We start from the raw sequence: 12346 nt of genomic DNA, 5'->3' as shown, positions 1-12346 counted from the left end.
TAGTAGTTTGTAGCTTTGGTAAACATCATTTAATTTAGAATATGACGTGAAAAAGTGCCTGTGAAGGCCTAATTTCTGAATAAATGATTTGATTTTGATTTGATTTTGACACAATTTCATCCAAAAGTCGTTTTGTTTCGTTTAAGTAAATTACTGAAGCACTTTTTATATTATAATAGTAATTAATCACGGTGAATAACAACCGTCGAACACAAGTTTTAATAGTTTTCGTTTCGCCATTTCGTTAAGACGTGTTTCAACAAAATAAACAAGCTTGGAGGTTAAGGATTGACAGCGACTGACAGTTGAGGTAGTGTTGCCACACGAAATATTAAAATAAATTGGCCTTGGACTAGAATCGCTCTATAATATGTAAGGATTACCTGTGCGGATATTTCCCCCCACAGCTGCGACGCCCGACTGGACATGCGTTTAGGTTTTTCCAGTCTCTGGGCGGCCAAAGCCGCTCTGTGCTTCAGGAACTCCTCCTCCGACATGTTGGTTAATAACTCCTGTGTGGAAATTAGTAATTTATTTATACTGTAAATAATAAATGTGGATTTGTATTTGTTATAGAATATAGTATCGTTGAGTCAGTATCCCATAACACAAGTCTCGAACTTACTTTGGGGCCAGCTCAATCTGTGTGATTTTTCCTAATATTTTTGTTTATTTGTATTTATTAAATATTTGAATTCGAAATGTTATTGAGTACAATTCACTCATATTTACGTAACGAACGTGTTTTTTGCACAGTGTAACTTTAGTAATATGTGATTTTCGCATAATGTCATCTTTCAAGGGAACCTTTGAAAAATATCATTGTCGCAGAACGTCAAACTCATGTCTCACAATGTCATTGTGAGTAATTGGGTCACTTTCGCCAAATGTCATGTTCTCAAAATGTCATAATTACTTATATATATATATCTCTCTCTCTCTCAATGTCACCGTGACAATTTCAGTCACTTTCGCAAAATGTCGTGGTCGCAGAATGCCATATTTCTTGATGTCTCTCTCCAACGTCATCGTGATTATTTCAGCCAATTACGCAAAATGACATATTCGCAAAATGACATGTTCGCAAAATGACATATTCGCAAAATGGCATATTCTCAAAATGACATATTCGCAAAATGACATATTCTCAAAATGACATATTCGCAAAATGACATATTCGCAAAATGTCAGTCCGTATCACCTCGCATCCGTCGAGGAAGAGCTCGACCCTGTGCTCGAGCGCGCGCGGATGGCGCAGGCTCTGCACGAGCACGCGCAGCCCGTGCGCGGCGCCGGAGCGCCGAACTCCGCTGAACACGATGTAGCCCAGTTGTTCCTGTTGCAAACGTGTCCTTTCTTATTTCATTGTATTCCGATCCCAACTGATATTGACTCATGATATTATATAAACATGAAAGTCGGCCTGTCTGTCTGTGCCGCTTTCGCGGCTGAACCGCTGGACCGATTTTAATGAAATTTGGTATGTATACAGTACAAGAACTCCGTTTAAACACTGGTTACTTTTTTTTCAAAAAATCAACCCCCAAACGACTATAATGGGGGGTGAAAGTTTGTTTGTGCCGCTTTCACGGCTAAACAGCTAGACCGATTTTAATGAAATTTTGTATACATACAGTACAAGACCGCCGTTCAAAGACCCTGCGCCTCCGCCCCTTTGCACCTTTCGCATTTATAATATTAGTATATATATATATACAGAAATGACAACCGATTTTGATGAAATTTGGTAGATGCATATATACAGATATTCCATCTCACTCACTCCTCTTGCTATCTCACCTTAGTCCTCAGAGTATTGAAGCAGGGCTCGCTCAGTATCTGCGCCAGAAGCTCCAACACAACATTGAGCCTCGACGTCCGCTGTCCGCAGCTGTAGTACAGTGACGCGCACGACGACTTGTGTACACTGTTCTTGGCTTCTCGCAGGTACCATGTACCTGTGTTGTAATAGCACATACATAGGCGATTATGCTAGCCCGAGCCGTAGGCGAGGGCAACAAGAAAGCAGAGGCTGTAATTTCCAAAGCGCACATATGTCATATGACGTTTTATAACATATTTGAATAGGAATTAAACAAAACGCGGAAAACACGCCCAAGTGCGTAATGAGATATAATACTCGTACAATTTTGGTGAAGTAAGTGACCCTTTACGAGCAAATATGTTGTAAAATATATAAATACTAGCGGATCGCCCCGGATTTGCTCGGGTAAAACTGTGTCAAATATCATCAAAATCGGTCCAGTAGTTTTGAGTTTATTCATTATAAACAAAAATACAAATATTTTCTCTTTATTATATTAATATGGATAAATATATCAGGACAAATCACACAGATTGAGCTAGCCCCAAAGTAAGTTCGAGACTTGTGTTATGGGATACTAACTCAACGATACTATATTTTATAACAAATACATATATAGATAAACATCCAAGATCCGGGTCAAACAGAATAATGCGAAAGTAAGTTTGTTTGTTACCTCTTCACGCTCTATCTGCTCAACCGATCTTCTTGAAATTTTGCATACATGTAGTTTGAAGTGTGGAGAAGGACATAGGGACATAATGATATATTTACCCTTTTCAATCTCCACTTCTCTATGAAGCAACAGCTGTTGTGTTAGTAGAGGCGACGCGTCTTTTGGTATTCTGCAAAGGAAAAATAAACCAATTAAGTTTACGTGTTATATGTATAACAAATCCATTTTAAAAGTGAGTAATTATTGATATTGGATAATTGTGGATCGGGTCGGGAGGTTCCCTGTACTGTGGTCGAGCTTCGCGATGGCTGACTCACGCGTCAACTCGTGAACGGGTGCTGCCGGGGGAACTGGTCAGCTCGATCTTTTATTAAAAGTTTTTTTTTTGTTTCGTTAATTATACATATATATAGGTATATATATTTTCCTTTCATCAGCACTTGATCACAATCATAATATGTTTCAGTATACCTTTTGACCATGTACTTTATTGTGTGCTTACATTGTTTATTACTGATAAAAAATTATACATAAATTTATATTTAAAGAATGGTAAGCCCTTATGGCATAATAGGGACCAACACTGTTTGAATGAGTTTCTTTCGACATTTCTTCTCAGCAGTGGTCGTTCCGAAATGCTAGTAGTTTGTAGCTTTGGTAAATATAATTTAATTTAGAAAATGACGTGAAAAAGTGCTTGTGAAGGCCTAATTTCTGAATAAATGATTTGATTTTGTTTTGATTCAGATTTTTTATTGCAAGTTAAAATCTATTTACAAAGCACATCAAGTCTTTATTAACTGATAAATGTGTGTGATAAATATACTTTAAATGATTTCTTTAATGATAGTTACAGATATAATTTAGAGCTAATATAAATTATTACTTTTTTGTCATTTATCTATACTATTATTATAAAGAGGTAAGCGTTTGTGAGTTTGTATGTTTGAGGCGGGTAAATCTCCGAGACTACCGAACCGATTTCAAAAATTCTTCCACTAGAAAGGTACATTATCCAAGATTGCCATAGGCTATATTCTATCTTAAAATTCCCACGGGAGCGAAGCCCCGGGCAACATCTAGTTAATTGTATATTTTCAATAATTACTAACTTGCTCTCCACACTATCTGCTATCTTCAGCGCCCTTTCCCTTGTGATGTTGCCATACATCATCCCCTCGATATGGACCCGGCGCATCACAGCCGACGCGAATGCATCCAACTGCTGCACCGTCATACCTGAATCAAAATTAAATTGCGAACTTAGACCTCGCGAACACAATAAATTTTTGATGTGTTCTTACAAAATTGTAAATATTTCAAAAACGACTTAACCTATTTTGATGTTATATTTGTTGAAAAAAAAACTATTGACAGTTCCTTTATATAGCTTTTAAATTTCATCAAAATCAGACCAACGGTTCGAAAGTTATCGCGTTACAAACAAACAAACAAACAAACAAACAAACAAACAAACAAACAAACAAACAAACAAACAAACATACATACATACATACTTGTAGACCTCGATCGCTCGGTTAATTACTTCTTATTACCATTTGACTTAATATTATTACGTCGTTAATTGATTCCATTGACGACCTCGATGGCGCAGTGGTAAAGTGCTTGCCTCTGAACCGAGAGCTCCCGGGTTCGATCCCCGGTCGGGTCATGATGGAAAATGATCTTTTTCTGATTGGCCCGGGTCTTGAATGTTTATATATATATATGTATTTGTTATAAAATATAGTATCGTTGAGTTAGTATCCCATAACACAAGTCTCGAACTGACTTTGGGGCTGGCTCAATCTGTGTGATTTGTCCTAATATATTATATTATAATATTATATTATTTTTATCAGTTTACAACGTAACAATAAATCCTATCGAACTATCACCGGTTGACTGGGAGAGATCCGTTGTATATTTGTTTGTGTTCAGAGCGTTTCTACCGCTGCGGCCGCTCTTTCATTACAATTTTAACAAAAATCAGTTTCAGTATCTGACTTTAAAATAATCACTCTGTATGATCAATATGATGTATCAATAATGAATTTAAAAAGTACAGATAGTTGCCAGGATAGCTTTAGGAAATTTAGCATTCTTACTTTACCATCACTATATATATTAGAATTAGCTAGTTTTGTAAAATCAAATGAGTCCCTATTTCCGAAACTAGCATCTATAAATACTAGGAAAAATACCCAAAGATGGGGCAGACAGACTTCGTGCACCTATTTGTAGAACAGCAATGAAAAGAAATAGTTTTATCTGTGTGGCGCCAAAGTTATATAACAAATTGCCGCGGGATTTAAAAAATGAAAATTTGAAAACCTTCAGTTAACGCTTGACTTCTCTTCCCTGAATTGATGAATTTATAAATGACAAATGTTTAAAATAAATTTGACTGATGCACGTTAAATGATAATTAACAATATTTGTAAGTCTTTAAAGACAGAGCATAGTGATACTACCTACTAATTTATTTCAACTGTATTTTTAATGTTTAAGAATATTTATTTGTGAGACATAGGTAGATACCTATGTCTCACAAATAAATATTCTTATTCTTGTAATGTTGTGACAGATACTTTATCAGCTATTTAATAATAATAATATCACAATACACAAACGTCACCTTTAATAACGTCAATTATACAAGCTGACAACAGACTGACACCCCTTAATTTGAAAGACTCGTCTCGAGGAAATAATCACCACAACACAACACAAAATAGATAATTGGACCCAAAAATCTCTGCATTGCCGACATCGCCTCGATATGATGAAGCCTAATGTTGACAAGGCTGCGTCAAACGCCTGGCTCAAGCGAGGAGAGTTGTTCCCAGAGACGGTGGGTTTTATGTTGGCTGTACAAGACCAAATCGTAGATACTAAAAACTATAGGAAGCACATAATTTAAGACACCCAAAATGATAACTGCCGTCATTGCCACAGTAGTCCGGAAAGCGTGTAGATCAATAACACAAACGGATTATAAACACCGACACGACCAGGTTGCGGCCGTTATTCACCAGTATCTCGCAAGAATGAAAGAAAACATTTATTTGCCAAAAACATTAGTACAAATAGACAAATTGATGTCAAAATGAATTAAACCTACACGTTTTACCGAATATAGGTATATAAATAAATCAAGAGGAGCATGCTATCCACTACAAATCCAAAACAGAAAAAGAATTATAATGTATACTAACACTAAATTCTATCCGAGTCTATCATTAAAGAAATCATTTAAAGTATAATAACATTTATCACTTAATAAAGACTTGAGGTGCTTTTTAAATAGATTTAAATTTAAGCTTTTATATTGATTTGGAACTCGCAAGTAAATATGATTTAATAAAAGGATAAAATGGCGCAAATATTCACCTCAAACTGTTTTGGATTCCCCCAACTATAAATTGTATTGGGATAGAACTATAATAACAGACAAAACTATTCACCGTAATAGACCAGACATAACATTACACGACAAACGAAACAAAACAGTTTATCTGATTGATACAGCCGTCCCTAACACCCACAACCTCAGCTCCACGTATACAGATAAGTTGACCAAATATACTGATTTAGCAATAGAAATTAAAACACAATGGCGTGCAGAAATCGTTGAAACCTCATTCAGACTGACTACACTCGTGGACACAATCAAATAGCAAATACAATTCACCAAAAACTTGCCATGAAACATAAACTTATTAACGAAAAATCTACGCCTTATCTCTATCAATACACACCAGAACCAGTCTTAGAAAATAATAATAACAAAATGTACTATGATCCTGATAAAACTATACACTATAACAGACCGGATATAGTGCTAAAATATAAATTAAACAAAATAGTTTATATAATAGATATAGCAGTCCCAAATACACACAACATTGCCAAAGCCATAACTGAAAAATAATAAATAAATATACAGATTTAAAGGATGATAATCTCTCTCAATAGTCCAATACTCAACCGGAGTCATTCGCAAACACTTACCAGTCTAAAATTGTTAGACCTTCCTCCAAATATTTATATCAGTATGCAAATAGCTGCAATTTTGAACATATGCAGAGTAAATATTTGGAAAAGCCATGCAGGGTGATGAAGCCGTAGACATCATCTTGGATCCCCAATAGTTATCTACTAGTTCACTTGGCTTATGCTCGTGATAGTTAGTATCCCTATACCAGCTTTTATAGCTGTGAAAAACGACGAAGTTAAATAATAATAAAAAAAAATAAAAAAACAAAGAAAAAACATGATATTTCTTACTTTCGGCCGCTTCTAAAAGTTGACATCTCGTCCAAACCACATCAGATAGCACCAGCGCTTGCTGGTAGACCGCATGCTGTGAAAAAATTCCCATGGGAATTTCGGGAATTAAAATCAATCAAAAAATTTCTGAATAAACGAAATCATTTAATCCAGAAATTAGGCCTTCACAGGCACTTTTTCACGTTATATGTTAAATGTGATAATATTTACCAAAGCTACAAACTACTAGCAATAGAATTATACTAAAATAGTGATATACCATTAAAAATACCCGCATCAAAATTCGTTGCGTGGTTTTAAAGATAGATCTTTAGCATACATAGGGGCAGACAGACAGCGGGAGCCAACTTTGTGTGTAGTGAAGCAGCAAATAGGCGTTCGGCCCATCTGATGGTAAGTGGTCACCGCAGCCTATGAACGCTTGCAACACCAGGGGTGACACACAAGCAACGCTCACCTTATAGAAATTATGAGAATCAAACATAAGTATCCCCGTGGAAATGCCAATTAGCGATATCTACATGGGAATTTCGGGAATACTGCAAGGGGAAATTTGGGAAATCTACGTGGGAAATTCTGTAGAGAGTTTTTAATATACCTGATAAGGCTGTTCGGCTTGAAAGTTTTTGATGGCCCTCACGTGGTTCTCCTTCATAATCTCAAACCTTTGTGGGTCGGCTTTAAAGTTCACTATGTGGTGTATTATTTTGTCTAATAACACGTGTTGTTTGTCATCGTAACCTTCGATTATAATCTGAAACAGATATAAGCTTGTGTCGTGTCTGATTCTGCTAATATTATAATTATAAATGCGAAAGTTTATGAGGGTGTATGTATGTATGTATGTATTGTTCACAAACAAACTTGCTATTAAAACACATTTATAATATTAGTAAGAATAATTACCATGCCACCGCTTCTGTATACAGGGTCCCAAAGGCGCATAAGGTACATAGAGACTAACATCTTTTGTTCTACGACTTTTGTCTAAACGTAATAAATACAAAAATATTCCTTTTTTTAGTTTTAATGTCGTTTCTATAAAACGTTACCTCTATGTTCGATTCCGCTACATAACGCTACTGTACTGTCTCGTGTCGCTCGGCTATTGCATACAGTGAACATGTGTAGAATCGCAGATTTAGATTTAGAGATAGAATTACGAAAAGTCGTAGAATAAAATTTGCTTGTTTTGATGTACCCGAGTAGTCTTTACGATAGTGAGATGGTAGCAGTAACCCTGTATATAAATTGTTAAATAAATAGCAATAGAAAAACTCACACTGAGTCCGTATTTGGCGTTGCCGACGCTCCACCGCAAGCCCGCGAGCTCCGCCGCGTACGCGAACTGCTGCAGAGAGTCCCTCAGTAGGAGCACCCATACTGACGTTAAACTGCACGACAGCGGTTCCGCGTACGCTAAGGGACTGTAGGGGGGTTAGGGGGGGGTGGGGGTATTATATTTAAATTCTTATAGATTCATTGTGACATAAATTCAGTACTGATGTTTGACCGAGCGATGCGAGCGTGGTCTACAATTCAACTAGGGGCAAAAGATGTACTTTTTTTAGTATGTATGTTTGTAACGCGATAACGTTCGAACCGTTGGTACGATTTTCATGAAATTTAAAAGGTATCCTACGATCCGCCAATATAATTTTTAAGTTCGTGGGCAACAAAATCGACTGAGCCGTTTTTGAAATATTCACAATTTTGTAAAGATTTATTTTGTTCGCGAGGTCTACGTTCGCGGCGAACTAGTTTTTATTTTATTTTTTACAAAGATATAATTTTCGACACAAGGTTTTATTATCGTCATTCTCTCTCTCTCTCTCGTGTGTTCCCCTGGTTTCATTCGGAGCTGTGACGCCCCAAACCCCAGGGTTAGCGTAATAAAAAAATGGTCATTAAATGTGGAAGATTTGGCTGTGACTTTACAGCCGGCCGCCCGCCTGACGTGAACACCCTTTGGGAATGCTATTGTTGCCTGTCAGCTGTTAAGGCTTTGTGCCTCCAGAATTCTGCGTATCGAACCCGGGTCCTCTCGGTTCAGAGGCAAGCACTTTACCACTGCGCCACCGAGGTCGCTAACAACAAACAAACTTACTTTCGCATTTATGATATTAGTTGGGAGACTACCACAACGGCTTACCTCACTAAATCGAAGGTCATAACAGCTTTAGGCAGATGAAACTCGCCGTCACGTTTGAACCACAACCTCATCATTGGCGTATCCTGAAATATCATTGTAAATATTCAATATGCTCTGTCATGAAACCTGCAAAAGCGTAACGGATTGGCACAGCCAGTAACCGGCCTGCATATTGTTGGCTCAGGTACCCACCATATTCCCCCGACGGGTTCCCATCTTGTCGCGATGGTGGGGCTTAGTAACCGGGGGTGGCTGGTCTGACACAACCAGCCACCCCGGTGAACCAAGAGGAACCCAAGGCCCAGAGACTTTGGTGGGTGCTCTGGGCCTGGTGGACGGTCCCCTCGGTAGTACTGCCATTGGCTGGTGACCCGCCACCAGCCTTTGGATGTGGAAACCAGAGGGGACCAGAGGTTTATTATATAACAATAATTAAATTGCAACTCCCTTCCAAGGCTCATTTGTGCACTTAAAATGTTACTTACAATACGACCTAATGTACACCAAATAAAAGCAATAAAGAACTATTAACTACATACGTATTATAAAAAGAAGCCCACCTGTCGCGTCTGTTTGTCTGTATGAACGCGATAAACTTCAAAACTTACGGATTTTACACCGACAGATAGTATCCTTAAGTACATATTATAAAACAAAGTTCTCTACCGCGTCTGTCTGTCTGTTCGCGATAAACTCAAAAACTACTGTACGGATTTTCGTGCGCTTTTCACCAGTGTTTTCTGAATAAGGTTTATGGGTATAATTTTATTATGTTTTTACCCGAGCGAAGCCGGGACGGGCCACTAGTATTGTATAATTAGTATTATACAGGATTACTGGTGTCTAACGCATAACCTTCCAAAGGCGCATAAGGTACATAGAGACTAACATCTTTTGTTCTACGACTTTTGTCTAAACGTAATAAATACAAAAATATTCTTTTTTTTAGTTTTAATGTCGTTTCTATAAAACGTTAACTCTATGTTCGATTCCGCTACATAACGCTAGTGTACTGTCTCGTGTCGCTCGGCTATTGCATACAGTGAACATGTGTGGGATCGCAAATTAGATTGAATTTTTTTCTACGAATCACGAAAAGTCGTAGAATAAAAGTTGCTTGTTTTGATGTACCCGAGTAGTCTTTAGGAGGTTTTGCGTTTGATACCAGTAACCCTGAATATCAATATTGATTCGTAGACGTGTTAGTTTTTTGAATCATTCATTCATTCACTTATATTGATTGACGACCTCGGTGGCGCAGTGGTAAGGTTCTTGCCACTGAACCGAGAGGTCCCGGGTTCGATCCCCGGTCGGGTCATGATGGAAAATGATCTTTTTCTGATTGGCCCGGGTCTTGGACGTTTATCTATATATGTATTTGTTATAAAATATAGTATCGTTGAGTTAGTATACCGTAACACAAGTCTCGAACTTACTTTGGGGCTGGCTCAATCTGTGTGATTTGTCCTAATATATTTTTTATATTTATATTGTCAGTACCTTAATAATGATCGGGTTGGCAGAGTCTGTAGTGCTGTCCTCCTCAGTCTCCAGTTGGAGACGAGACGGGATGAATTCGTTGGGTTGCGGCAGACGCAGTTGCGGGCAAAGTGTCACCGATTGCCATTCCTGGTAACATGATAACAATTCAATTCGAGACAAATCGAAAATTAACGGGAGTCTACCAGTTCTGTCTTTGTTTTACACGATATGGGAAAAAGAGACAGATTTATTTATTTATTTACAATTAGGTACACCAACAGGTTACGTGACAAAAACTTAAAATAATATTAAAGGTGAACACAATATTATTAATAGTACCAAGAAGGATGATAGATAAATTTATAATAATATTTACTTATTTCAGTTATCGTACTAAATAACTATTGGAGACAAAACAAACACGTTACTAACGCTCATGCGTTAGATGAGTATGAGCGTTAGTAACGTGTTTGTATGTTTCGTGGCAGGTATTCAGGTTTCCTCACGATGTTTTTCTTCATGAGATATGGTGTTGGAGAAGGATCACGAAAATAAACTGGATGGGAGAGGAATTCTCATATATCTATGTGGCTGGAACGAGTTGCGTATGGGACGAGTTGAGAATGAGACATTACAAATGGGACGAAATGCGAATGGGACAAGTTGAGAATGAGACGAGTTTCAAATGGGACGAGTTGAGAATGAGACGAGTTTCAAATGTGACGAGTTGAGAATGGGACAAGATGCGAATGGGACAAGATGCGAATGGGACAAGATGTGAATGAGACCAATTGCGAATGGGACAAAATGATGTCGAGAACAGTTGCAAATAGGACGAGTTAAGAATGGGACGAGTTGAGGTCAGGGCAAACAGGGCAAACGGGACAACTTGCAAACGGGACATGTAATAACGTTGCGAATGGGACGAGTTGCTCATAATTATTTTAGCTCACCTTTATTTTTGATGTCTCTATATCTTCCAGGAGATATTTTGTGCCGTACCACTGTTCTGTTTGCGTGCATATCTTCTCGAAACACCTGAAACATATTAAATTAAGATAAACTAGCTACGTCCCGGGTCTTCGCTCCCGTGGGAATTTCGGAATAAAAAGTACCCTGTGTTATTCCAGGTCATATTCTAACCGTGTACCAAATTTCATAACAATCGGTCCAGTAGATTTTGCGAGAAAGATTTAATATACATACACAAATCCTTACAAATTTTCGCGTTTATAATATTACTAGCTTTTACCCGTAGCTTTTACCCTTCGCCCGCGCAAATTTCCCACGCGAACAATATTTTTTCTAGGATGAAAGGTACCCTATGTCCTTCTCCATACCTTAAACTATATGTATGCAAAATTTCAAGAAGATTGGTTGAGTAGATAGAGCATGAAGAGGTAACAAACAAACTTACTTTCGCATTTATAATATTAGATTATGGTCCTCATGTAATAACTGACATTAATTTAAAATGTCAGTTTTGATATATCACTCACTTGGCCACGACGCCCACTCGAACGTTCTCCGGGGTAAGCAACGCCAGCAATTCCTCGATCAAGTCGGGTCGCCATTCTGTCATTATGTAATATGCACTTAATACGTCTTCCATAGGGAATTCCTGAAAGGAATACATATGTGTTTATATCATAACTAGACGCTCGCCCCGGCTTCGCTCGGGCAAAACCATAATAAAAAGTACCCTAAGTCACTCTAAGTCTGAAGGTTTCGCCTATATCTGTGCCAAATTTCATCAAAATCGGTCCCAGTAGTCTTTAAATTTATCCATTACAAACAAAAATACAAATCTTTTACATAGTCGTATTCCTCATGGCTGAGGGTCGTGGTCATTACGTGGAACACACACAACAGCTCTCTTGGCATTATTAATGGAGTGGTTTGCCATTGCCTTCTCCAT

The 12346-nt window shown here is 37.7% G+C and overlaps 1 protein-coding gene across 1 annotated transcript in view; it reads right to left on the bottom strand.

The window, feature by feature from the left end:
- The window catches only part of Ide (Insulin degrading metalloproteinase), a 29805-nt gene that overhangs the window by 5554 nt on the left and 11905 nt on the right, over window positions 1–12346 (bottom strand). The window contains exons 12-23 of the mRNA XM_053767288.1: window positions 11928–12049; window positions 11382–11466; window positions 10447–10575; window positions 8947–9029; window positions 8077–8221; window positions 7393–7548; window positions 6792–6867; window positions 3614–3740; window positions 2600–2670; window positions 1801–1958; window positions 1202–1336; window positions 384–512 (exon numbers count right to left, since the gene is read on the bottom strand). Of these exons, the coding sequence (XP_053623263.1) occupies window positions 384–512; window positions 1202–1336; window positions 1801–1958; window positions 2600–2670; window positions 3614–3740; window positions 6792–6867; window positions 7393–7548; window positions 8077–8221; window positions 8947–9029; window positions 10447–10575; window positions 11382–11466; window positions 11928–12049 (1416 nt within the window). The remainder of the gene's footprint in view (window positions 1–383; window positions 513–1201; window positions 1337–1800; window positions 1959–2599; window positions 2671–3613; window positions 3741–6791; window positions 6868–7392; window positions 7549–8076; window positions 8222–8946; window positions 9030–10446; window positions 10576–11381; window positions 11467–11927; window positions 12050–12346) is intronic.

This window comes from Plodia interpunctella, chromosome 30 (assembly GCF_027563975.2).
Source record: "Plodia interpunctella isolate USDA-ARS_2022_Savannah chromosome 30, ilPloInte3.2, whole genome shotgun sequence".
Classification (NCBI taxonomy): Eukaryota; Metazoa; Arthropoda; class Insecta; order Lepidoptera; family Pyralidae; genus Plodia; species Plodia interpunctella.
The sequence above is the reverse complement of the archived record's forward strand: the minus strand, read 5'-3'. Positions and strand labels throughout refer to the sequence as shown.